This window comes from Microcebus murinus, chromosome 2, assembly GCF_040939455.1.
Source record: "Microcebus murinus isolate Inina chromosome 2, M.murinus_Inina_mat1.0, whole genome shotgun sequence".
Lineage (NCBI taxonomy): Eukaryota > Metazoa > Chordata > Mammalia > Primates > Cheirogaleidae > Microcebus > Microcebus murinus.
In genome coordinates this window covers 11,309,177-11,336,247 of record NC_134105.1, presented here as the reverse complement: position 1 = coordinate 11,336,247, position 27,071 = coordinate 11,309,177, and the positions used below count along the sequence as shown (strand labels likewise).

The window sequence follows — 27,071 nt, the reverse complement described above, 5'->3', positions numbered from 1 at the left end:
CCATCTTGGTAAGAGAGGTCACCGGCTTTGCAGAGGAGAGAATGAGCACGACCGGGCCAGGCGGCAAAGAGAGGCGGGAGTAATACAAGTGACACCGGTTTCCCCGCACGCGGTGACGGAACGGCCTGTCTGCAGGCGTCTCGCTTGTTTCGCACAAATCCCCGAGAGATGCTCAGGGGGAGTGTGATCAAGCCCACTGGACGGATGAGGAGAGAGCCCTTAACAACTTCCAGGCCTGGGGGCCCTACCCTGGAGGGAAGGAGGTCCACCTCGTCCTTCTCTATAGCTCCAGCCCCGTGTGCCGTGCGTAGGAACAGCTGTGGCGGCCAAAGGCCACCGAGTTAATTGACTGATAGAGCTAGAGCTCTCCTTCAAACACCAAATGCACTGTTTAATTACTCTAGAATCCTCTAAACCTCTCTGGGCAGCCACTTTCACCTTCTCGAGGAGGACATCAAAGCTGCCACCCCTTCCAGATGGAAGGGCTGGGGCCGGCCAGAAAAGACAATGTAGCTGCTAGTTTATGGACAACATGCAAATGACAGTAAACCCCACAGAAGCAACTGTGTCTTTGTGTTACTGGCAGAAGTCTGTCCAGAAGTTCAAGGCCAAACCTCTTTCACAGTGAAAACTTGAAAGCCACGCCACCGCTGGTCGCAGTGCCCCTCAGCCCACCCTGGGCGGGCTTTAGCCCCTGCACTCCAAAGACTCTGCTCCTGTCCAGGCCCCAGTGGGCTCCATGTTGCCAAGTTCTGGGTCATTTCTAGGTTCCCAGGTCACTCGCTGCAGCGCTGGACAGAGGCGGCTGTGCTATTCCTTGAAACACTCTCTTCTCTTGCAATCAGGACACCCCACTCTCCCCACTTCCTTCATATCTTGCTGGCTTCTCCTTCCCAGCCTCCTTGTGGGTCTATTTTCCTATCGCTAAATCTTGGCGTGCCCGAGGGTCCAGCACTAGGTCCTCTTCTCTTTCTGCCCACTCCGGTCTTGTCACCCAAGCCTGTGGCTTTAGACACCACCCGTCCTCTCCCGACCCCCAAGTATAAATCTCCAGCCTTGATCTCTGCCCAGAATTCTACATTTGTAGCCTCAACGATGTGTTCTCCACCCAGATGTGACTTTTTAGTAAAGTAAACCAGATCTTTAAAGCTCGTTCCCACCAGAGGTCCTCTGCATTCGCTTCTCCCTCTGCCTGGAATGTTCCGCCTCCTTCCCTTGGCATGGCCGGCTCTCTGCTGCCTTAGGGAGCTCAGCTTAAATGAGAGTTTCCTGACTATCCAATCCCCATCTATCCCATCGCTCTATTTTAATTTTATGCACTGCACTTGCCATTAGCTGGTATCTTCCTTATTTGTTTATCTTTCTAATTCATCCCCCAAGGTAAACTACATAAGCTCAGGATCTTGTTTTGTTCCTCCATGAACCCGCAGTGCCTAGAACCATGGTGGCTTCATAAACACATGGTGAATTAATGTTGAATGAACGCGTGGGGCAGCTCCTCTGCCAGAATTCCCCAAACACCATGACGTGGTCCCTGGCTGGGCTGAGCACATCACAGTCATCCGGGGAGCTCGTTAAAAGTACAAATGCCCTGAGGCTCCAGTCCTGGAGATTCTGATTCAATAACGGTAGAAAGAGTCTCAGGCAGCAGTATACTTTCAGGGGCCTCTCCGAAAATTCCAATGAGCTGTCAGAGCGGGGACCCCGCCATGTACAAGCAACCACCCTTCCATTAAAGAGCAAAGATTGGGGCTGTGACGACTGCGATTCACACTCTGACCTCGAGGGGGAGCTGGGGGTTTCTCCCATAATCCCACCCCTGGAAGGAGGAGCCTGGTGGTGAGTCTGGGACGGATACAATGTAACTGTGGTTGAGGGTGGAGCTTTAGTGGTGTGGAATGAAAGGATTGCAATGGAACTAGGCTTGGAAACTTGTTCTTACTTCCTCTTTATGTCTCATTACATTTATTCTGCAATCAGCCGTCCTTTGCCAGGCCCTCTCTGGCTGCTTTCTCTTCCCTCCCATGTGACACATCTCATCTTTGGGAGCTCAAGGCAGGGGCAGGAGGCTAGGATAAGGTCAGCTTGGGTGGGCTCAGCCCTGGTTCTTGTCTTCCTCACTCTCGTCCTCCTCCAGCTCTCCAATTTTGTGAGCCCAGGGTCAGGATGTGGGTCAGCTGCAAGGAGCAGCAGCTCGAGTGACTGCTAGTCTGAACTCCAAGCCAGAGGCCAAAGGCTGGTCCTGCCCCATTCTCTGGGGCTTGGGCTCTGGTCTCTATCGGCCACCCAAGACACTACCTAACTTCTTGGTCTCATGATATTGTCGGACTGGAAAGTTCCCTGGTGATCATCACTGTCAGTTTCCTCATCGTCAAGGGCTGAGACTGAGAGAGCCAATGGCCAGTAACCAAGTGAGTTCACCTGTGTAGCTGGACAGGAACAAAAATGTGTCTCTGCCCGTGTCCCTTGGGAATGTGCATAAATGGTTGGATGCAATTCAAGGAATCTGACCCTGGTGATCCTCCGTGAACACCTTCCCTTCTTGTTCTGTAACGTCCCTCCCTGGATCCCTGGAGCTACCAAGAGATGTGCTAGCACAGTGGCCGCCATTGCATAATGAGCCAAGTGCCGGGCTCATTGGGTTGCAGACGGTATCTCATTTAAGCCTAGAAAGTACATCTTTTCATGCCCAGTCTCAGATGAGGTTTCCAAGATGCTGAAAGGTTCAGTCAAATACCAGAAGCCATGTGTGGTATTCTACCACCAACGTCCTCTCTCTTTCTGCCCCATCTCCCCAGCCCCGGGGCTCAGTCCCTTCTCCAGTGGTCCCCAGCAGCCGCAAACCCTCACTGCAGAGGTACCCAGCACAGCCCCAAAGGGGACGCTGGCCCGGCCAGCCCGCCACCTCTGCACCGCAACACGCCCAGGTGCACGTCTCCCCGCAAGGTGGGGAGGTGAGACGGGCCCGAAAGCGGCCCGCTATCACGATTTGCAGATCTCACTCTCTCTCTCTGGCTCTTTTCTGTGGCCTTGCTCCCCGGGCCCAGAGCAGCTCTTGGGCACAAATTGTGAGGGAAAGAGAGGAAACAAAGGAGGGATGATAAAAACTGCTGTAAAAGGTTAGATTCCCGTGATTCTCGGTGGCTATTTAATGGATTCCTATGATATAAACAGACCTTTGACCTTGCCTGCCAGGCAGATGACCGCCAACTAAATGAGTTTAGACAGCGTTTCCTAGTAAGAAAGGCCCCTTTTCCCATACTCCACAAAGCCCCCCGAGTGTCCAAAGACCCACACTCCCCACCCCAGACAGCCAGGTGCTGTCAACCGCACACACATGCCCAGCTGAGAGAGAAGAGGGCGGCAGGGCGTGGGCTGTCAAGATGTGCACATGCCTTTGCATCTGTAGCTTTAGCATTTGTCACTTTAACAAACATCCACTGCGGTGACTCTGCCGTAGGCGTTGAAAACACGGGGCTGGGGGAAGACAGAGCCTCTGCCCTTGAGAAGCTCACAGTCCAGGGGCAGGTGCTCTGACATGATGGGGGCATGCTGGGGGGGGAGCCCCACAAAGAGGATCGTGGAGGAGGGCGTGTCCGCAGCTTTCTGGAGGAGTCAGAGAAGGCAACATGAGCTGAGACACAGTCTCTCTGACTGGCCTCAGGTTCTTCATCTGAAAACTAGGGCTAACGAAAGCCTTGCAGTGGCAACGTGATGATGAAATGTGGCGATGTGAGTAACGCACCCGATCCTGTGCCTGGCTCAGTAATGTTGGCCACCCCGAGTAGTACTGGCAGCGTTACTAACCACATCCCCAGTTGTATGCATAAATAACTAGGAATGATTAAGTAAAGAACACTATTTATCATTCATTTTCTAGACCCAAGCCCTGGCGTTAATGCTAGGCTAGATGGGTTGTTGGAGACAGCCTCCTGCTGGCCAGGTGTGGAACTGCACCTCTGCTCTACTAGCCAACAGTGAGCTGTGAGCATAGAGCCCGGGAAACGCAAACATGGGAGATGAACCCGTGTAACAACAGGTGGAGAACGCACAGGAAGACGGCGGAAAGGGCCGTGACACATCCTTACATTGGACAGGGCTTTGACAGACAACTACGATGCCCAGCACCGCAGGGGCTCGACCACCCTCTTGACATCGCCTGTATGTTTTCAAAGAAGTCATTTGAGAACGATGACACACCTCTGTCTTCCTGCTCTCCCTCACCACACACACACACACACACACACACACACACACACACACATGCACGCACACACACACGCACATGCACACACATGCACACACACATATGCACACATACGCACAAACACACATGCACACACATACACACATGCACACACACATGCACACACACATGCACACACACGTACACACTCTCTCTCTGATGATGGCGGTTATAAAACAAAGAAAATTCCTGCTACTGAAATTCATATTAGAGTGGATCTGCCTGGAAAAGTGGCTCAATGAACACTCCCTGCTACTTCCTCATCAGGCGAGCACAGTCCATGCCACAGGTTTATTCACAGAAACACCTCAAGTGTCTACAGCAGACTTTGCAGCGGGACTTTCCCCAACGATGGAAATGTTCTATGCTGGCTCCGTCCAATACAGCCGCCGCCAGCTCCGTGTGGCCAGTGAGCACTTGAAATGCGACTAGTCCGACTGATGAAATGAATTTTTAATTTAATTCGATTTCATGTAATTTAAACTTAAACATCCACATGTGACTAGCGTCTACGATATTGGACAGCCCAGACCTGGGGGTTGGTGACACTTTGTTGAGTCAATTTTTCTAGTTTGGGCATCTTCTTCTACAAATTGGGGTAGCTCTTCCACAGTTGGCCAGGCCACGGGGCAAAGTGTCCGGGACTCAGGACTCTGCCACTTCCTCCCAGCACCTTCCCCTCCCTCAAGGGGGCCACGGGCAAGACCTTCCCAAAAGGTCAGCCAGGGCTCTTGTTAACCCCAAGGGGGGATCCCTTTTGCTTCAGACAGGCGCACGGCTCCCTCAACTTACCCAAACACTGCGATCCACGCATCATGTTTTCTGAAAGCTCAGGATGGCCCCATTGCTAAGATAATGTCTTTAGGACCGGAGAGGAGGCTGCTGGGCTTTATACACATTTCGGGCCATTTTGTGCCCACTGGGCAGAGCGGGCAATGGTGGCCGCGTCACAATGCCCTGCTTTTCCCTTCGAGCAGGATTGGAGACGGTTCTGGCTGGGCCTGTGTGATCTATTCATTTCCTTCCAAGCTGGGCTCTGTAAGCTCATTCACGACTGCAAGCTGGGAAGGGAAGCAAGTGGCAGGGGGAGGGGGCCAGGGAAGCAGGCCCTGGGGGCCCGTCTGGTAGGGGTGGCGGGGGTCAGAGGAGGGTCTGGAGGAGAAGGAGACTGCAGTGCCCATTGCCGCTGCCCCAGTTCCCCCCAGAAGCATGCCCTGGCCTTGGCCCCCGGAGCCCCCAGGGTGGTAGGCTCTTATCTCTGTCCCTTCAGCTGGCTCCTTGGGAGAAGGAGTGATCCAAAGGGAAGGACAGAGTGGCAGCGGGCAAAGAGAAAACTGGCAGCAGGGAGCCCCTTCCCTGGAATCTCCTTCCGCCCTCTGCCCCCATCCTCACAGGCAGGGCACGCGGCTGCCCTGCTCCCAGGGAGAGCAACCAGTCAGCTGAGCCACTGCCTCTGCCCAGCTACAGAATTACAAGGGCCCGGCATTTGGCTCCAGCGGGCGATTTGCATGTGATTTGCATACATCTGCATACCCCCGCTCCAGAGGCCCTCAGTCAAAGGATGTGAAATGAAATAAAATAAATTAATTAGTGCAGCCTACCATAGCCCGATATGCAGGGCCCGACACCCGTAAGAGATGCCACTGATTCTTAAAATAATCAGTGGGGTGACAGGCTGGGTCAGAGAGTGATGGCGCTGGGGGTGGAAGGGGGTTCTTGGCACTGGGGGTGGAGAAGGAGAAGGAGCCTCTGTTCCTCCCGGGACAGGGCGTGTCCCCCGGCCCCGCTCCCCATCTCCAGGCGTGGAGAATGGCGCCACGTGGAACCCTGCGCCTGGCTTCCCGCACCTGGCCCAGCCTGGTCTTGGCCTTGCCCCAGCAGGGAGATTTTCACCCCAGTGATTGCGGTAACGTTCAGTCTCAAGCCGGAGCTAGGACAGTTGCTTTGGGAGCTTGGAAGGCAATCAGGTGCCCACTGCTGTAGTCCCATCTCCAAGCTCCCACCTTCAACCCCTTTACTGTTCCCACCGCATCTCCACACTTCTGTCTGTCTGTCATCCCGCCTCCCTCCGATCCCATTTCGGGGCTGGTGGAGAGAGAGATGTGTCCTACCGTCAGCGAGCTGCAGTTAATTTATCCCTGTCCTGCTGCCAGGTGCTAATGAGATGCTCGCAGCCTGTGTCAGCCAAGCAGTCTCCGTATCCTGTAAATACGCCTCTTAGTGATTCGGTTCGTGGCACTGTTTAACATGTGCCTCGACTTCCTCCAGGCGCATCGGGTCTGTCTAGGAGGGGACCTTCCTCCAAGGCGGGACCCTGCAGGGCGCTGGACATCAGGCTCACACCCGATGTCCGGGTTACCTGGAGAGCTTGGGTGGAGGGCACTAGCATTGACTTTAAGTGGGAAGGGGCTGCAATACTGAGATGGAGAACCATGATTTTTGGTTAAAAGCAGTGTAGATTACAGCCAAAAAAAAAAAAAAAAGCCCCAACCAGCAAATGATAAGCCAAAGACCAAAAGGCAAGACGGAGCAGCAGCGACAGGCTGCTTCCAAGCAAGTGTGGACCGAGAGTGAGGAGGTTGCGGAGAGACCATGCGTGCCCCAGGGACTCCTCGAACACGGAGTTTCCCTGCACTGAGGGTAGATGTTGGGGCAGCTCCGAGGAGCAGAGGGGCAGCTCTAGATTTCAGATCCCAAGCTGTGCCCCCTTCCCCCTCCCTACCCGCTCCCCTCCACGCGCCTGCGCCCCAGCCACAGCGGCTCCAGCGGCCTCTGCTATCTGCGGAAGAAAGGGTGACGCAACTCACAAAGACTAGAAAAGTGTGGTTTTAGATCAGGGGTTTGTAAGCTGCTGCCCGTGAACCAAATCAGCCTGTGACCTGCTTTTGTACAGCCTGCCCGCCAAGAATGGATGTTACCTTTTTTAATGGTTGAAAAACAGCAGAAAAAAAGAGAAGATTTTGTGACACAGGAAAATGACACAGATTTCAAATTTTGGCGTCCACGATAAAGTTTTATGGGAGCGCAACTGTGCCCTCTCATTTATGCACTGTCTGCGGCTGCTCTGGAGCCAAAACAGAGGAGCAGTTTCAGCAGAGGGGACGGTATTTACAATCTCAGCCTTCACTAAAAAATTTCACCAACCCCTGTTTTAGATGATGGAAGGGGAGTTCTCTCCCAAGATGGGGGTACTGCACTCTGCGCACCCCCGAACACGGCATTGCAAGAAGAGCATCAGTGCTCGCCGGACCTTCTCTTGGGCCCAGCCCGGACTGCTCTGCAGCCAAGAGAGACCAGGCCGGGATGCCCCGTCCGGACACTGGATGATTTCTATCAGTGGCTAAAAAGGCCCCCGTGCCCAAGACCCAAAGCTGTTCTTGCTGTTGCCCACGTCTGGGCCCTGGGCGGGTGGGCGCCTGCTCATCTCTAACAACCTCTCATCTCAGACCTAGACTTGGGGTGCCAGACATCAGGGTGAGTCCCGCAGGCAGTCAGGTTATGTGGCAGACTAGCTCTGGAATGTGATTTTAAAGGCAAGAGGCCTTCTGTGTTTCTCTCTCCCCTGCCAAAAACATTGCCCAGAGCGCCATGCCTGAAACCCCACCACCGGACACTGCTCAGCGGTCGCGCTGCAACCGGCGCCCACGGTGCTCTCGGTAACTCAGGCTTTGGTGCCAGCGGGGTTTCCCGAGAGGAAGGGCATATTGTTAGGAGCTCAGAGGAGGCCAGAACAAGATCCGCCCTGAGGACGGGAGAGAGGGCCGGCCTAAGGGGTCTTCCAGGCAGGTGTCGGCAGCAGGTGGGGACCTGGCCCAGGCCAGCTCGGGGCTGGGTAAGGGCGGAGGACAGAGCCGCCACGCTGGTGAGGGTGTCCGGAGGGTCCTGGGGACGCTACCGCCAGCCCCTGCCTTGGGCATGGAGGGGAGGGCGGCAACTTACCCGGTACCACACGATCTCGCGCATGCGACCGTCCGTCTTGAAGTTACACTTCAGGGTCACGGCGTCCCCAGCCACCACGGGGGGCAGAGGCTCAATGTTGACTGTCAGGTACCCTGCGGGAGAGAGGAGAGAGGGGAGGTGAGGTCGCGAGCTGAGCGGCAGGGCTGGGCTGACCAGGGCGGGTGGGCAGAGGGCAGAGGAGGGGAGGTGGCTGCGCATCTGTGGGGGACGCTGTGGTCTCCACAGACGGCGACTGTGTGCCCGGGGAGCCAATCACCCCGTCTTGCCTCTCCCCGGCATCTCCCTCTCTGCTACCTCCCTGGCACCAGCGGATCCCTCCGAACAAAAACACTTCTCGGGATGAATTTTCCCGAATGTAGAACCTGCTGGCGCCTCCAGGGAGTGGCTCAGTGCATTCCTAGCAGGTGCCCAGAGAAAGGCTTCTGCCGTCCAGCACGGCACCTCCTCACCCCCTTTTAGAGAGTCGTGACGTCTCTAGCCTGTTCAGTCCTGCCAGAAATGAATGTGCTGACACGCACTCAGCCCTGCAGTTCCAGCCCGATCCAAACGTGGGTCCCCGAGCCCTCACCACGCCACACAGCCAGGCTCCTGAAACCCGCACCGGGACACGCAGTTCTAGGCGCCCGCACCCCTCCACCCCCAATCTCATAAACAAATTCCTTGCGGTAAAGACGGAAGGGGGCCTGGGAAAATGCCACTGGCTTTCTCAACGCCCAAATTTCCCATCACGAGTATGCGGCCACCCAGAGGAAGGGGCAGGTCCAGCCCTTGGCTACAGTGGTGGTGACAACGGTGGAGAAGGCCCTTATGGGCTGACTACGGGGGAGGAGTCTCAGATCTTTGCGAACACTAGATAATGCCCCCCCATGGCCCCCACCGCCACAGCCTTGGCTGCCCCCGGCAGGGCCTGCCCAGCTTCCCGGAGCACAGCCCTGGGAGTCACACCTTGGGACGCTGCTGCCTCCACCCCTAAGTCCAGCCTGGCGAGGCCTCTCACCTGCTCCTCTGCCCCCCCCCCCGCAGCCCCACCCCCGAGGGCTGGGCACCCAGGCCAGCTCGGCATGGGACCACGTTCTCGCCCGTCTGACGGGCTCCCCGCTGGCTGACGTCTGGCCATCGACCCGATGGATCAATCCGGGCCGATGGTCTTAACGAGCAAACTAGCCGGGATGGCCGGGGATTTCAATTGTGCAGGCAGCCCGAGGGGTCGCGCCCGGGGGCCTGACCCCTGCCTGGAACTTAGTGGTTACAACACTCCAGGAAAAACACAAACAAGAATCGATCTGGAGAGGATCAATTCGGAAGTTGGAGTCAGAGTAGATCTGCGTGCTTCAGGGCTTAGGGACCAGTCCCCAGGGTGGGGGGCAAAGCACCGGGCTGCCCCAGGGCAGGCTCTGACCGGGGCCAGAGGTCAAGCTCCTAGATGGCCCCAGGGCCAGGTGATCCAAGCAGGGTGACCCAGCCAACTGGAAGGACCAGTCCTCTGCCCTCCCTTTCCTCGGTCATTCATTCGATCTCCACTTACTCCACCTGCTCCAGGCAGGCTCCCGGCAGGGGAGCAGCGAGACCCAGGCACCCCCTCCAGGAGTGTGCAGTGGGGCGTCACCACTCGGGTAGACGGTGGGGGTGGCCAGGGGATGGGACGAAGGAAGCACGGGGTTTCCTGGGCTTGGGGCGTGACACACACAGAGGCCGTCTCGGGGAGATGCACCCCAGTAAGAGGGGGGAACTCTAGGGCCGCAGCGGCTCCCAGTCCACACCCGCTCTGGGCCAGGCCCCGCACCGGGTGCTCCATGCGGCACACGCTCGCTCACTCACGCACCGCCACGATCCCGGGAGAAAGGAACTACTATCATCCCCACTTCCTGTGGGGAAACAGAGGCAAAGCCACCTGCCGGATCACACAGTAGCAAGTGACGGAGCTGAGATTCAAACCCAAGCCTCCGGCGCCACGGCAACCACCACGCTGTCACGGCTGCTCTCGTGACAGGTGAGAGGAAGCGTGGCAAGCATCGCGGGTCTGTCTGCACCTGCACACTCTTGTCGCCCAGCCCTGGGGATGGGCGTGGGGTCATTGCTGGGGGTGGGGGGGACCATGACAGGAGTCGAGGACCTGACCCCGCCAGCCACAGTTCCAAGCCAGGGTTTATTTATTTACTTTTAATAGAGACAGAGTCTTGCTCTGTCACTGCAGCCTGGGAACTCCCCAGCTCGCGCGATCCTCCTGCCTCCTCCTCCTCCCAGAGGGCTGGGATTGCAGGCGTGAGCCCCGGGCCCGGCCGACTCTCTTTGAAGATGAGAGATGAGAGCCGAGCATCACCTGTCCAGATGGCGGAGGGGCCCCTCCCCCCGGAAGGAGGAGGGGGCGACTTATTCTCAGAGGCATACGTCTTGGAGCAGCCCAAGGTGGGTGCAGATGGCGTGTGAGTGCATGTGAGGCGGGCCGGGGCGCGGAGAGTCACGGTTAGCTGGCAAGTCACGAGGGAGTTACGGTGTGAGTCTGGAGGGGGGCAGTGCGTCGCAGTCCTCAGGGTGGTGTTGGGAGCAGGTGCGGCAGGCAGAGTCCCGGGGCGGGGGCACTCGCAGGGCGTGCCAAGGTGAGGGCAGAGAGCCCGCACAGGTGAGGGCGGGGCCATGGGCAGGGGCAGAGGTGTAAGGGAAGGCAGGGGCACGCGTGAGGTTAAGGCAAGCCAGCTTTTCCCGGAGTGTGCAGAGAATAGGGCGCTTCTAATAGGTGTTTCAGGCAGCATGATTTCCATCATCAGCTAATTTTGAGAAATATTGGGTTAAGCAAAATTAAACCTGTCCCTTCCCCTGAGGACTTCTCAGGACTTCTCTCTCCTTCCTTCTTCCCGTCCTTGCTTTACTCGTGGAAAAACGTTAATGGAGAACCGGTTCTGTGCCCAGCACTGCTCCAGGCGCTGGGGCACGCGCTGATAACAGACACGCCCCCCGCCCTCTCGGAGCCGACGTTCTAGCAGAGGAAACCGTGTCTAATAAATGACGGAAAATAGGTCAGGTGGTGATAAGGGAAATGAGATGAACAGAGCAGAGCAAAACAATGTGGACCCCCCCCCACTGAGGCCTTTGTGAGGCGGCTGGAATAAAGGAAGGTGTGAGCCATGGGGGGATCTAGGGGAGAGCATTCCAGACAGAGGACACCTCAAGTGCAAAGGCCCTGACACTGGAGCGTGCTCAGACTGCCCGTGACTCTCCAAGCTTGGGCCACAGGGAAAATTTTTCCTAACATCTCACACTCTGGAGCCCAAGTTTGGTGTGGGCATCTTGTAGAACCTGAGCCAGGAATGGGAGTGAGGAGGGTGAGGCAGCAAGGAGCTAGGGCGTAAGACGAAAGGACGCGCTCGCCCCCACTGCGCCACCCTGACGGCGAGCCGCCCCCTAAACACTGTGCCCTGTGCGCCCACCTCCCCTCGCCCCAGTCTCAGCCCTGCTGGAGTCCTGGGAACAAACTCCTGGAAACACGCCCGCGGGCGGAGGCAGGGGATGCCCCTGCTTGGAGCGGCCGAGGGCGGGGAGGGGGAGGTGGCTGCAGCCGGGCGAGTCCGTCTCAGTGCCACCGGCGGCGGAGGGGCAGGGCGTGCCGGCTGCAGAGGAGGTCGGAGACCTCGGCTCTAAGGGCCAAACACCCCTTCCCCGGCACACGGTGCTTCCGGTTCTGCCAGCGCCTTCGCTCTGTGTGTTGCAGCCCCTCAGGCAGCAGCCGGCCTGGCGCAACGCGGCGATCGCGGCACACGTCACACCAGAGCGTGGCCGCGCGTCTGCCTGTCCTTCTGGAATGCGAGTTCCGCCAGCGTCAGTAGAGCACTAAGAATGTGGTGAGTGCTGCCTTTCGAGCTTCTTAGACGCAGGCAGTTTGGGCCCCCGGCCCCCTGTGGAGCAGGACCCATAAATATTTCTCCGTCCCAGAGAGCTGCCGTCCGGAGCCGGGAAGCGCCGAGTTCCCCGCCGTGGGCAGAGCCGGGCCAGGGGCGGAACCCAGAGCTGCCTGGCCCCGACGCCAATCTCCCGCTGCCACCTCTGGCTGCCACCCTGAGCACAGCCCTACGTGTGACTTGCGGAGGTCACTTGGGAGTCCTGGGGGTGGCCCCGTCGGTGCCACCGCATCGGCGCCAGGGGCCTGGCTCTCCAAGGGGGCAGGGCAGCCAGCGCAGGTGCCAGGCCAGGTGAGGGAGGGAAGGACAGACTGGAACTGCACATGGAGCGATGGGAACCACAAACAGAGGGGCCTGGGAGTGGAGCGGGGTCCCAGTGCCAGCTGGTGGGTAGAGGGGACCCCATGCCCCGGGGCTTGAGCTGTGGGCTGCTGGGACCGTCCTTCTCCAAGGCCAGGACGAACATCAGGCCCCTACAACACCTCAGGTCTGCAGGTGGGACCCCTGGCCAGGGGAGGGAGGGAGGGAGGAGGCAGGAAGCAAGGTGCTTCTCCTACAGATGTTCCAGGTGAGGCTTACGGCAGCACCAAGCGACACCTGGATCACAGGTGACATCACCTTCCCAGACACAGACACACGTAGGAGAGGAGATAGCAAGGGTTCAGAGGTAGCCAACCCATTTTTTCCAAAAGAAAACTGTAGGAAAATTTCTGTAGGTCCGACTAACACTCCTAGAGCTCTTATGTCACCAAATTTCATCATCTCCCAAATAGCTGATTCTTTCCCTAAAAATTCCCCCCTGCCTTCTTCCCAGCTCCTCCCCACCCACGAGCCTCGCCCAAATTTGAAGTCAGTCAGTAGGTTCAAGTTTCTCTCTGCCGCTCAGTAGTGACCCGGGTGAGGTAGGTGACCTGCTTGGGGCTCGGTTTCCTCACGTGTCACGTGGACACCAGCACCTTCACTGAGTCCAGAGCAGTGACCCCGAGTCGGGGCTCTGCTCACCAAAGCTCTGCCCAGCAGGAGGACGCCCCCAGCTTCCCGCCCCCCTGGCCTCTGCACCCTCCTGCGTTCCACCGTGCAGCCCAGGAGGACGGTCCCAGGATAAAGGTGGGACTGACATCTGGAAGCTGGTCGGCGGGATGAGAAGATTCAGAGACGACCAGGTCAGCCGGACACCCGGCTGGGGGCAAGGTCCGGAGACCCACTCGGAGCCTCCTCCAAGGCAGGGGACATAAAACCAGAGAGGGGAGGCCCGAGAAGACCCTGCTGCCCGGCCCCTCCAGAGGGGTGTTCCTGAATGGCAGCCCCCAGTTCTCACCTCCTCCCGTGGAGCCTCAGGCCGGGGAGGGCAGCTGAGCCGGCAGGGGTGGGGCAGAAGGGCTCATGGGCCAGCCAGCAGGGGTGGGGGAGACGAGCTCATGGGCCAGCCAGCAGGGGTGGGGGAGACGAGCTCATGGGCCAGCCAGCAGGGGTGGGGGAGACGAGCTCATGGGCCAGCCAGCAGGGGTGGGGCAGAAGGGCTCATGGGCCAGCCAGCAGGGGTGGGGGAGACGAGCTCATGGGCCAGCCAGCAGGGGTGGGGCAGAAGGGCTCATGGGCCAGCCAGCAGGGGTGGGGGAGACGAGCTCATGGGCCAGACAGCAGGGGTGGGGGAGACAAGCTCATGAGCCAGCCAGCAGGGATGGGGCAGAAGGGCTCATGGGCCAGCCGGCAGGGGTGGGGGAGACGAGCTCATGGGCCAGCCAGCAGGGATGGGGGAGACGAGCTCACAGGCCAGGAAGGGCAGTACTACCCACCAGCCCCGGGACCTCGGGCAAGCTCTCTCTCTCTCTGGGTCTCAGTTTCCTCACCCGTAAAATAAGGGGGAACTGGATTTTTCAGGCCTTCCTGCTCAACTAACCCCATGCCAGATGCCAACCGCGTCCGAACCCGGGTCTCGCCATGGAGGCTGAAGCAGGGGCGACGGCGCCCCTTCCTGCCCTGCAAACTCAACGCCAGTCCTCGGAGAAGCGAACCCGCCCATTACTCAGCCACCCGCTAAAGCGAGGCTGTCTCTCCGGGCATTAAATTCGCCACCAATCAGCCGGGACGCACGAGCCCCGCCCAGCGCGGTATCGAGAAGCAGATCGGGAGCGGAGCCGGATTCATCTTAACTAAGCAGTTCATTATCCCGGACGGCGCCATCACTCTCCCCTCTATCTCTGACAGTGTTTACACCACCCCTGTTAAGACACATTTAGCAAAATCGCAGGGAATATTTAGGAGCCCGGCTCCCTCCTAACAAGGTGATGACAGATTGCTGCTCCGCCCGGAAACTCGCCGGGTGGCATCCCGGAATCGCTCCCCTCCCTTTTCCCGGTGCAGAGGGGACGTGTCCAGAGGGCGGCTCAGGCCTGGCCCCGCGTGGACGGGGTCCGTGGGGGACTGCAGGGGAGAGATGCAGGCCGGCCTCATGCAGGCAAAGGGACACCAATTACAGCGGAGAGGCCACGTGTGCTGGTCTGCCCAGGGCTGAGGGGTTTCCTGGGACGAAGGCCTTTCGGTGGGAAACCTGACCGTCCCTGGCAAACAGGGGGGAGCCGGTCCCCCTCACTATAATTCCACTGCGGCCCATGGGTGGCCCTGGCCCAGCCACTTAAACCTATCCACCTATTTGGAAAACAGGGGGAACCGAACCTCCCTCGGCTCACTGTTGGGACAGTGGGAGTAAATGGTCACCCCCCCCCACCCCATGGCACACGTCCCCGCGTGGGTCTTCAGTAGGTGGTGGTGGCGGTGAGGGGCGTGGCGTGGACTCCCTGCACCCGTTCCTGACCCCCAGCCTCTTCCCTAAAATGCACACCCCCGGCCTGCCTTGGGGCCCCTGCGGGCTTCCCACTGCTCCACACGGAAGTTGCACATCCTGCCCGGAGGGTCCGGCCTGGCCCACGCCCGGCGCTCCGGACCTGCCGCTCATCATCTGGCCCCGCCGCGCCACTGTCCCTCACTGCAGCCTTCGCCAGCCGCTGGGCCCGACGCTGTGCCCTCTGTCCCCAGCCCTCTCCCTCACTCTCTGCTCCCGGTAACTCCCAGGCATGCTTCGAGGATTCGTGGAAACGTCACTTCTTCGGGAAAATGCCCTGACTTCCCAGACCACCACACTCCCCAGCCCCGTTCCTACCGTGCGGGACTCTGAAATGACCAGAAATGGCATACTCAGGGCACAGCCGCCACGACATGGGCCATGAACTGTTGCTATCTGCCACGTCCCCCAGGTGCCTAGAGCAGTGCCCGGATCAACGTTGACCCCACTCGTTGCCTCGACTGCCGCATAATCAGAGCAGGCGTGGCGGGAGGCCCTCTCGAGAGCACCTCTGCTCCGCGGGCCTCGTCCCAGCCAGCCCGGGCCGAGCCATCCAGGACCTCAGGCGCCTTCGAACCTGCCTCTCTGACCACGTCTGCTGGGACTGGTGCTGGTGCCCGCTCAGGGGACCCAGTGACCTCCCACGGACGCCAGCCGAGACAGCTCTGTCCAACAGAGGAAATGGCACCGGGTGGCAGGTGGCCGCCCATCAGGTCCTCTCCCCCTGCAGGATCTATGACAGCCAGGGAGTCAGTAGATAGCGCAGTGGCTGCCCAGGAGGCAGCACCCGTTGGACCATCAGAACCACAGGGCGCCGGAGCAGACGCAGCGGCTGCCCACCTGAGCAGGGACCGTCCGGGCAGGCACACTCAGGGCCGCAGGACAGAGCTGCCGCTGCTGCACCCCGAGCAGCACCCTGCTTCTCCTGGGAGCACGAGCTGAGCTGCACCAAGAGAGGGAGCCAGGGAGCCAGTAGCCGCCGTGGGCCACGCTGCCCCACCAGCCCAGATGCGCTGCACCTTCACACGGAGCAATGCAAACACCCCCTTGCCCCTATCCTGGGCTAGGACCCCCTGCCGCAGGGCGCCACTCTGCTGCCTGCTGCACCCCGTTTCTCCACCAGGGAACTCGGAGCACACCAGTCTTTCTCCTGGAGACTCCTCTTCCTCTCACGCCCATATCAAAGCAGCCAGCAGCTCTATAAAATATACCCAGAATCCAGCTACCTCGCTGCACCACTGCTACCTGCCTGGTCCAGCCACCGTCGTTGGCTGCCTGGTCTCTTGCAGTGCCCCTGGACTCCCAGGGGTCTCCCACGCCACCCCCCTCCTGCCCACCTCTCTGATTTCATCTCTCCTCACTCGCAACTCGTTCAGCTCCCCCACTCATGCTAAACCCTGTTGATCCTGGAGCCCCACAAACACATCCGTACCACAGGGCCTTTGCACCTGCTGCTCCCACCTCCCAGAACACTCTTTCCCTAGATTCCCACATGGCTCAGTCCCCCCATCCTTGCTTTGCTCAAACGTCATCTCTTTGGAGAGGCTTTGTCTAACTGCCCTGTATAAAACAGCACCCGTCATTCTCTAACCCTGCACCCACCTTTATTCTTCTTCAAACATTTATCACTGCCTAGACACACTTTCTCATTTATTGTTGACATCCCAGCCCCACACCCTAGGTTGTAAGCTCCATGAGAACAGAGATTGTGCGTGCATGCTTCAATATTTTTTTCTCCGTTGCACAGAGTGGATAATTTCTATTGATCTACCTTCAAGTTCACTGAGTCTTTCCTCTGTCATCTCTATTCTGTTACTCGGTCTGCCCAGTGAGTTTTTTGCTTCTAAAATTCTCATCGGATTCTTCTTTCCATCTTCTATTCTTTGCTGAGCCTTTCTGTTTTAATACTTGTTTCAAGGCCGTTTTCGGTCACCTGTTGGAGCATGTTCAGAATAGCTGCTTTAAGTCTCTGTCAGATCATTTCACCCTCTGTGTCATCTCATCATTGGAGTCTATCGATTGTGTTTCCCCGTGTGAGTTGAGACTTTCATGGGGTTTTTTTTGTATGTCAAGTGATTTTTGTTTATATTCTGGACATTTTAAGTGTGCCCTGATAAAACTCTAGATTCCACTTATGTTCATTCTTTCAAAGGTACTTTGAATTCCAGTGTTCCTACAAAAACCACCTGCTAGTATCTACTTTTCAGATTTTTCAAATAGGTGTCCACATATTCTATCTAGGTTTTATGGTTGAAGTAGGGAGAGATGAAGAAAGGTAGGTCTTTATCACACCAGAGCCAGAAGTCCTTGATTTTCTGAGTTTCAATCACTACTTTATCCCTAGAATCCAGAACAGTGCCTGCCACTGTAATAGGAGCTCGATAAGTATTTGTCGAATGAATGAACAAATGAACGTGTGATCAGGGCTTGGTGGTTTTCAAAGGATTTCTGTAATTATTATCTCATCGATCACCCTAGCAACCCTGTGGGACAGTGTCCCTATTTTACAGGTGGGAGACTGAGGCTCAGAGATGCAAAGTGGTTTCCTCCCCCTCGCAGGGACCCAGGCTTGGCAGGCAGGCTGGACTCTAAGTCCAGTGCTCTTCCTGCCACCTCACAGGGGACCACTCCCCCTTCCTTCCAAACGGAGAGGCTGCAAACAGGGGTAGGTAGGCAGGAAGTCCGGGCCCAGGAAGCACACAGGAGTCTGGCTTGGGGTGTAGCAGGATCACGCACCCCACCACCATTACAGGGACACAACACACCCACACAAGAGCAGGAGACTGATGGCTGAGGTCATTTTCAAGTTCAAGGCCAGCAGTGCATGCTAGGAGGGCCAGGAAGATGCATCTGGCTGAGAACCTTCCCGGGACTGTAAGAGACCGGAGGCTGGGGAGGACAGTTTGTTCCACTGCATCCTTGACATAGAGACCTCCGAACCCAGTTCCGGACCAATTATTTTGGCCCAGAAGTGCTTGTCATGTGTCACCCGAACCGTGACTTACTGGTATTGAGTAGCCAGTAAAGAATGAAAAGCAACAGGGATCACCCATCTTTCTACCAGAGGACAGGGCCTGTGTCTGCCACCAGACTAGGAACTCCTGAGGACAGGGATGGGGTCTCAGCCCGTGTCTGGGAGTGCAGAAGTGGTGCAGGGAACTCAGGGACCCTTGTCTCCTAGGAGAACCAGCGTGGGCCACGCTGAGACCTGACCTGGGCAGACAGCGGCCAGTGGTTGGCAGCAGCTCCACCAGCTGGGTTTAAGGCCCCACCGAGGTGGCCCATGGGAGCCACCATGGCCATGCAAACTCTCGCACCTCCTCCCGCTGCTGCGGGTCTGGGATTTATCTCCAAGTGATCACACTTGGAGCTCCACGCACTACCACTCATGAAGAAAAGAGGTCACCCCTATCTCATGAAGATAAATGCCCCATCGTGGCACGGAGGACAGCCTCCCTGGGTTCCTGTGCTATGTAATTACTGTCATAATAAATATTATTACAACAAACCAATTGCTGCAACCGTATCTTCTGGGCTGGCCCAGAGGAGTCTTGAAATACACCCCTCCGTGCTGGACCGATGCTCTCCCAACCGGCCGCCTCCTTGTTGGCAGAAACGGGGTGGGAGGGGGGGCAGGGGGTGGAGGAGCACCTTTTAAGGAGAGAACGCCACGGAACAAAGAGGGGACGGTAACAGCTCATCCTTCTCTGAGATGGATGGATTCTACCTCCCCAACGGCTCTCAAGACTGCCTGTTCCGCTCCGCTCTGCACCAGTCCTTCCTCCGCGTGAGCCCCCCACCCTCTCCCCAGGACCCTGCAGTGGCCGGCTCGCTGGGCTCCAGCCCCCAGACTTGTCCTGCTAAGGGACCCAGCACCCTGGAGTCTCGCCACCTTTCCAGTTAATGCTATTCGATCCCCTGCCCCGCTGCCCTCCCACTCGGGATAAAGTTCAGACTCCGCCACGGCCGCCTGGCCCCCGTCTGCTGCCTTTCTCCGTCCCCCCGCTCAGTCGGTCTCTCCTGGTGCTTCAGCCTCTTGCAGCAGCCCCCCCACCCCAGCCCTTCCAGACCCCTCAAGTTCTTTTGGCTCGTGCCGTTTCCTCTTCTTGGAACGCCCTTCCCCTCCAAGCTCGCCCAGGGAAATCTGTCCACGTCCTTCCGGGCTCAGGCAGCCGTCACCCCCTCCTTGATTTATAGGAGCCTGATGCACCCTCCTCTGAGCTCACAGACCTTTGTAAACATCTCAATCACAGCCCATCTGCATTCCCGTGTGACATAACACACGGCTCCTCTTTCCGTGTCACCTCCGCCATCACACCAGGCGCTCCTCCAGCCCCGGGACCCGGCGTGGCCCTCCAGCGCCCTGCGTGATGCCTGGCACCTGCTGAGTGCTCAGCCAGCGCACTGCACACATGAAGCAATGAATGAGCCCAGACACAAACACTGCACACATGGGGCTTTGTGAGCTGTGCCGCCCCAAACAGCGTGGGTCATGCTGTGGCCCGGTGTGCTGAGGTCCCCCCTGCACCCAGACCCTTCTGTGTCTCCCCACTGCCTTTGGGAGGCAGTCCAGACCCCCTGTCCCACACAAGACCACCGACGAGCCTCACCCTCCTCCGCTCATCTCTTGCCCGGAGCTCCCCGGGGATGCCAGCCCTCCTCGGCTACCGGGGCTGTGCCCCTGCCACCCTCTGCGTCACTTGGCCCCGTCACTTCACTACGAGCTCTCGGTCTTAGCTTGGATGTTGGGCAGCCCAGAGGCCACTCCTGATACACACCCTCGCTTCGTCTGCCCCGTGCCCGGCACCCCCAAATCCGGGCTGGTGCCCCCCGCAGAGCATGTGCCGCAGCCCTGACGCACCCCCGGCAGCACGGTGGCCGCGGGTCTGTCTCCCACGGTGGCCGCGAGCCCCGCAGGGCCACTGCTGCATCCTCGGTGCCGGGCTGCTGCCGGCCACACGATTAGCATTCAAGGCGCACAGAATGAACGAGGGAACTCATGGTGAACAAATAAGTTCTATAGGTATTGTCAACCGGACTAGACTCGGCCGTAAAGCCCAAATCCACTGGGGCTGGATGCATTTTGCCTTATGGGGCTGTGGATTTCCCGCCCCAAAACTGAACATAAAAGAACATCGAGAGGGAGCTCCCCCCCCCCACACCGACTCCTGGTTCTCACCTCCCCTAGTAGGTCCGACCAAGTCTGGACCACCAGGGACCTCAAACACTTCGCAGCCCTTGCAGGGAGACGGCCCTGACGCGTTCGGGCATCCGTCCCTGCCCCGACCTTCCGGGTGCTTCCGAAATACTCCCCCTCTCTAATCTCCAGCAAGCTAATCAAATTCCCCTCTGTCAGAGGCAATAGATGTTCCAAAGCCTTGTAGTAGTAATGTATTATTCATGGCATATGTATTATTTATCATTAGTTTGTTTATTTATTATTAATTTGTGTTTCATTATTGATAATGATGTGATTATACTATTAATAAGAAGACTTGGGGAGGCTGCTCCGTGGCCCTTTGCAGACACCTGATGCACCTCTGATGCCTGGCAAAAGCCAAGGCCTGTCATTTTTCTTCCCATTTTATGGATGGTGACACCGAGGCCAGAGAAGGGCAGAACTTTTCCAGGCAGTCCTGGTGCCTCCGAGACGCCCATCAGGGAGGGAATGGGAGGGGGAAAAGCAGGTCCCCGGCCGACCACAGGGCCAGGGCCGATTCCTGCAGGATGTGACACCGGGCTGTCAACCGGCAGCTCCATCTGCAATCTCGTGTTTGTGGCTCCTTCCCCACACTGGGGTCTCAAGTTGCCTTTGCTTCCGTCTTGCGCACGGTGCCTGCTCTGCGTGGCGTGTGCCCCCCTGCCCCACACAGACGGCCGTGTTCTCCCCACGGTCCGTGTCCCCCTCCTCCCAGGTACTCAGCGGGTGCCTGCAGGTGGGTGGGGCCCTGTGACCGAACCCTGGCCTCCAGGCCTACCCTCTAGAAACCTCCCCTGCCATCCTGCACACCCTCTCTCCCCGCCTGCCGCCCGGGTGGGGAGGGCTGGGAGGAGCTGGGGGAGGACGGAGTCAGGAGGTGGGAGGAGGCCGGGTGCTCGAAGGACTGCATGGAGTGAGCACGCCGTGTCCCAGGGATGGGACGTGAGTGAGAACTGAGCTCCACTGCGCTGCGCCGCTGAGCTTCGGGGGTGGTTTGTTACAGCAGGTATTCGACAGCACATTCCACTAACACATCGACACAGTAGGCATTCAGTAGGTTCTTGATTTAAAAAAAAAAAAAGTGAACCAGCAGCTGAACAAGCAACAGAGTAAATCAGTGGGTCCGGCTACTCTGTCACTGAGTTGGAGTCCCAGGTCAGGCTCCCCGGTCGCAGGATATCAGAGCAAAGGGGACTTAATGACCTGGCATTGAAACGCTTTTGTTACACAGATGGATAAACTGAGGTTCAGAGGAGAAGGACCTAGGCCAAGGCCACAGAGCCAACTAACGGGCTATTTATGACCAGAACCCAGTCTCCGGAAGCAGGTCCCGTGGCCCTTCCACCACCCCTGTGTCTTCTCTGCGACCATCTTTCATGTGACAGCCTTCTGTCACCCCCGCACCTTTCCCCGTGTCCTTGGAGTGGCTGAGGTTAAATGACCCTTTCCTTATCCCTGGGTCAGTCCCACATCCAAGGAGCAGCAAGAACGGCCGGGAGGGAGGGAGGATGACAGACCAGTGGGAGGATACAGGGAGGGAGGGGACAGACCAGTGAGACACCGGACACCTGTGAGGTGCCCTGACAGCCCAGGGCCACCTTCGTCACCGCCATCGTGCCCTCCCCAGGGCCAGGGCCACATTGCACAGAGGGGCCAGGGCCCCCTGGATCAGGTTGGGGGTGCAGCCGGTGATGGGGAACCCACAGGTGGGGACAGGAAGAAGAGAAAACAGCCCAGACTGTGAAGCCGAAGCCCCTGGACTTGCCCCCATTCTGCTGTGGACAAGGCAGAGGAGAGGGCAAGTCCCTACTCCTCTCTGGGCCTCAGTCATCTCATCTGAAAACTGGGCTCGTGGTCCTTATTTCTCAGGAAAATGGTGATGCCAGTAAGAAAATAGGGGGGCAGGTGTTCTGAAAAGCACCATTAGAAAGGTTGGTCTCCTTCCTTGCATGGGAATGTTGTCAGGGGCCACCGGTGCTGAGAGACCGTGACCTTGGGCATGGGAATCAGACAGACCTGGGACAGCTTCTGCCTGTACTGCAAGCTAGTCCTGAAACCTCGAGTGAGTCCTTCCCCCGCTCTGAGCCTCAGTCTCCCCCTCTGCCAAATGGGGATAACGGTCTTTACTTCTCAGGGCTGGCAAGGGGAGATGCAGAGAGACGGCCCAGGCAGGGAGCCTAGTGCACTGCCTGGCACTGGGGACTGTCCCGACTCAGAGGACCTGGCCTTTGCTCCCCAGCCCACACCCCACCTCCTGCAGCCGCCCTGCTTCTCCGTGTCCCCATCCACTTCCACCAGCAAGACTGCTTATTTAAGGAATGTTACTAGAAAGCTTTGGGGCAGAGGGCCCGGTCATGCTGGCTGTTTCAGGGGAGACTCCAGAGTGCCGAGGCTGAGCAGTCACCACTGGACGCTGCTTTGCTCCCTGCACAGAGATTTGAAAAGCAAAGCTGCAGAGAACCTGGCAGCCCTGCCTCCCCCAAGATCTCTCAGAACCCGAGGACAGGCTCATGAGCTACAGGGAGGCACCTCCGACTTAGAATAAAATTTAAAATATGGATGATCGGTTATTAAGGAATATTTTAAAAGAAACAGAGTTATTACTCAAGGAATACAGTCCAAGCTAGGTTATAAACTGGTCTTAATGAGTAAAAAGAGGCAACTTAATGAAAAAAATTACAATTTGAAATAGGCCTACATTAAATAATAATGCCTCGTAAACACAGAAGTCCTTTAGCATAAAAGAATTAATTGCTGGGCTCAGAAGCTAAAGGCGGAATAAAGGAATCCTTAATTTTTGGGGTCTTTTATTTTCCTCTCCTGAAAAGGCATTTCACATTAGACCGGATTACCTCGTGTTGGTGTGGAAGGGCCTGGAAATCTGCAAAGGGAATTTGCTCAGTAAAGCTCTGTTTCCTTGAGCCTGTTATTTTAAGACACGTTCTGAATGAAGTGTGGCTTTGCTCTCTGGATCGACAGCGGTTTTGAGCGAACTCATGCGACAGAGGTTGCTCACTGATGAACTAGGGAACCGGCTCGTCTTGCGGCATCAAAGCTCCGGAGTTCAGGCCCTGCGAGCCGGGCGGCTCAGTCACCAGGCAGCAGCCCCACTGGTCCCAGGGACTGTGCCTCTCCACGCTGGCAGCCATTAGACACAGTCCCGTAAAGCAGAGTGGTGACTTTTGACCCCCAGGGGACATCTTGGCAACGTCCCAAGACATTTTTGGTCAAAACTGGAGGGGCTGCACTACTGGCATCTGGGGGGTGGAGGCCAGGGGTGCCGATAAACATCCTACTGTGCACCCAACAGACCCCGGCAATCGAGAATCATCTGGCCCCAAATGTCAAAAATGCAGAGGTTGAGAAACTCTGCAATAAAGAGAGGAAAGCAAACTTCTGGAAGGTATGAACATGGGTGCAGGAATTCCCTAGCACGGCAGAAAGTTTCCAACACCAGGCCCAGCCGTCCAAATCTGCCAGTGTAGATGGCTGAATGCTCTCCCCGGACATTGCCCCACACCCCACACCCACTGTGCCCAACACCTGACATCCACCCAAACTTCTTCACCACCGACAAGATCGACCTAATCCATCAGAGCATCTTCCCTGCCCTCGGAACACATTCTGATTTTGCGATGCACAAATCATACGAGAAAGTTCCTTTACAGTCACCCGTGGCAGGTGCATCTGTTCTGCAAGGCAGAGGAGGCCTGGCTCACGCAGGAGAGTGTCCGAGGGGCTGGCTCTTCCCAGGGGAGCACCCAGCCTCTCCCTCCTCTCTAATCTCGCTCTGCCGCTCGACAGGAGAAGCAATCTGGTCTTCATATTAATACTTTATTAAACGCACACGTCCTGCAAGATAAACATCGGCCTATTACCGCTGCTCAGTGATGGAGTTGCCTGTCACTCGAAGGCTATGTGGACCTGATTTGCTCGCCATCTGACTTCCTCCTGCTGGAGGCCAAGGTACAGATTGCAGCCGTCTTAGGGGATGGAGCGGTCGGGCGGGCAGCAAGTGGGCTAGGGGTGGGGTGAACACGAGATCACCCATGCCCATCCTTCAGGGCTCCAGGCAAGGGATGCATGGACCATGTCTAGGGCCATTTTTTTTGCTACCAGGGACAAGGAACTGAGGAACAGGGCAGGACACTATCCAACAATTGTCTGGTGCAACCCAGAAAAGAATGAAGAGCCTACTGTGTGTAGGTATTGGCTAGGTCCTGGCCCCAGCTCTGCCAACCTTCCCCATAGGAAAGAACTTAACCAACGCAGGCCAAGACAGCGGGTGGGAACCTTGTTCTGCCACTTCCTAACTATGCTCTGGGGCATCTGAAGCTTCCTCTCTTTATCTCTTAAGTAGGACTCCTGATGCCTCCCTCCCAGGGCTGGAGATAATAGAAGAGTAGTGCTAATGTATCGCTCAATATGTGGTTGGTGCCACTGCTGTTGTAACGATCTCATTCCTTTTTATAGGTATAATTTATAGTAAAATGCACACATCTCAGATGAACACCACGATGAATTTCTACATACGCACGCACCACTCAGATCAAAATCTAGAACATTCCCAGCACCCCAGAAAGCTCCCTTGTGCCCCTCACTACTCACTCCTCCCTGCCCCGAGATAACCCCTATCCCCGCCTCCCCACTGTCGATCAGCCTTGTTTCTTCTTGAGCCCTGTGCAAACAGAATCATGCAGCCCGTGCCCTTTGGCATCTGGCTACGTTTTCTCAACATGGTGTTTTTGATATTCATCTGTGTGTTGCATTTATCGGTAGTCTGTGCCTTAAAAAACGTTTCCCGGTTAGTATTCCATTGTACGAAATACCACAATCCATTTATCTCTTCGACCTCCCATGGAGGGGTGTCTAGTTTGGGGCTATGATGAGAAAAGTCCATTACTGTCATTAAAATATGATTCCTCAACCACGGGAAAACCGGCCAGATCCCATAACCCCTGGGCAGCGCTTTCTTTCTCAGAACTGGACTCTGCTCCTGGCCAGCAGCTCCAGGCAGGGGGGATCGCTGCCGGGTCATGAATAAGAGACGACCTTCCCCGTCCCTGGGGCCCTCGCAGTATCCATGCCGTCACCCACACCCTGCCCACTCTCTCGGATAAATCTCCCCCTAGGAAAATTCTGTTGGCCACTTATTTGTTTTCGATGTCAATGTTCTTTCTCTCTCTCTCTCTCCCCCAGGGGCATGTCAAAGCCAATCTCTGCAACTTACAAAAGTAATCCCACCGACATTTGAACCTGTTTTGTTTTTTTGTCAAAGGTATATGCCCTACTGTGTCTGATCTTCCCACAAACCTGTGGGGAGGCCAACATCTCTGTTTACAAGCCGGGAAACTGAGGCATATTGATGCAATCACTTGTATGGAATAAATATGCATGAAGCCCCTGCTAGTTGCTGAGCCAGGCCTCTCAGAAGAGCCATGCACTGGTCCCGGGGGAGAGTCGTCCACAGGGACCCACACCCCCTGGACCCACATCTCCCTGCCTTTGCGTCCCGTTAACACCAGACTCGCTTGAGCTTGACCAGATCCGATACTCGCTTTCTGCATCATTAGCCTCAGCTCCCCGGTGATATGAAATTTTCTACTGTTGTTGTTTTTAAAAAATCCTTCATAATGCACACCACTCTTAGGAATACAGAAGTGCTTAATAATGCTCTTTGAAAGAGTGTGTGTTGTGGTCTTGACTTGGTAACTCCGGGTGTTCATGGTCCATGTTAGAGAGACTTCCACATACCTGATGCCTCTCCTGCAAATAAAGCTACACCGCATGCCACACACAGGTAGGCAGAATTCTGTAAACGCCCCCTTTCCCTGAGGTCCCATGCCCTCATTGCTAGGCCCTGTGTGTGTGCCGTCACTCCGTGGCTGTGCAAAGTTACACGGCACCATTACCTTAAGAGCCCTTGAGTGGAGAGTTTCCTCCCTCTCGGGACAGGAGGAAGAGATTCGAAGTCAAAGCAGGACTCGGCATGCCCTTGAGGGCTGTAAAGAAGGAATGTGGACGGCCTGTAGGAGAAGAGAGCGGCCCCCAACAACAGCCCCCCACGAATAGGGACCTCGGTCCTATGCCCGCGAGGAACTGAATTCTGCAATAACCTGAGTGGGTGTAGAAGTGGATTCTTGCTCATGAGCCTCCAGATAAGAGCCCAGTTGGCCAAAGCCTTGATTTTGACCTTGTGAGACTGGAGCAGAGAACTGAGCATAGCCCACTCTGATTTCTGAGACCGCAGAAGAGTGTTGTGCTGTGTGGTTTTTTTTTTTTTTTTTTTTTTGGTTTGGTTTGGTTTAGCTTTTAGTTTTTTTGAGACAGAGCCTCACTGTATCACCTGGGATAGAGTGCTGTGGTCTTATCATAGCTCACTGCAACCTCAAACTCCTAGGCTCAAGCAATCCTCCTGCCTTAGCCTCCCTAGTAGCTGGGACTACAGGTATGAAGCACCATGCCCGGCTAATTTTTTCTATATATTTTTAGTTGGCCAATTAATTTCTTTCTATTTTTAGTACAGACGGGGTCTTGCTCTTGCTCAGGCTGGTCTCAAATTCCTGAGCTCAAGTGATCCTCCTGCCTCGGCCTCCAGGGTGTTAGGGTTACAGGCATGAACCCAAGGGCTCATGTGATCAGATGAGGCCACTAGGATAACACCTCTTTTTCAAGGTGATGGTGCTGTGTAACTTTACACAGCCAAGCAGTGACAGCTCATCATACGCACGGGGCCTGGTGACTAGGGCATGGGACCTCAGGGCAGGGGGCCTTTTTAGAACTCTGCTTATCTGCGTGTGACAGATGGTTTAGCTTCATTTGCAGGAGAGGCATTTGGGCCTGTTGTTTTAATCTGCTAAATTTGTGACAATCTGTTATGCGGCAGTAGTGGACTGATACAACGTGTTCGACACCGCAGTTGTCTTTGGA

The 27,071-nt window shown here is 56.7% G+C and overlaps 1 protein-coding gene across 1 annotated transcript in view; it reads right to left on the bottom strand.

Annotated features, from left to right (window-relative positions):
• The window catches only part of IGSF21 (immunoglobin superfamily member 21), a 241,910-nt gene that overhangs the window by 131,889 nt on the left and 82,950 nt on the right, over positions 1-27,071 (bottom strand). Inside the window, exon 2 of the mRNA XM_075994506.1 lies at positions 8,186-8,298. Within this exon, the coding sequence (XP_075850621.1) occupies positions 8,186-8,298 (113 nt within the window). The remainder of the gene's footprint in view (positions 1-8,185; positions 8,299-27,071) is intronic.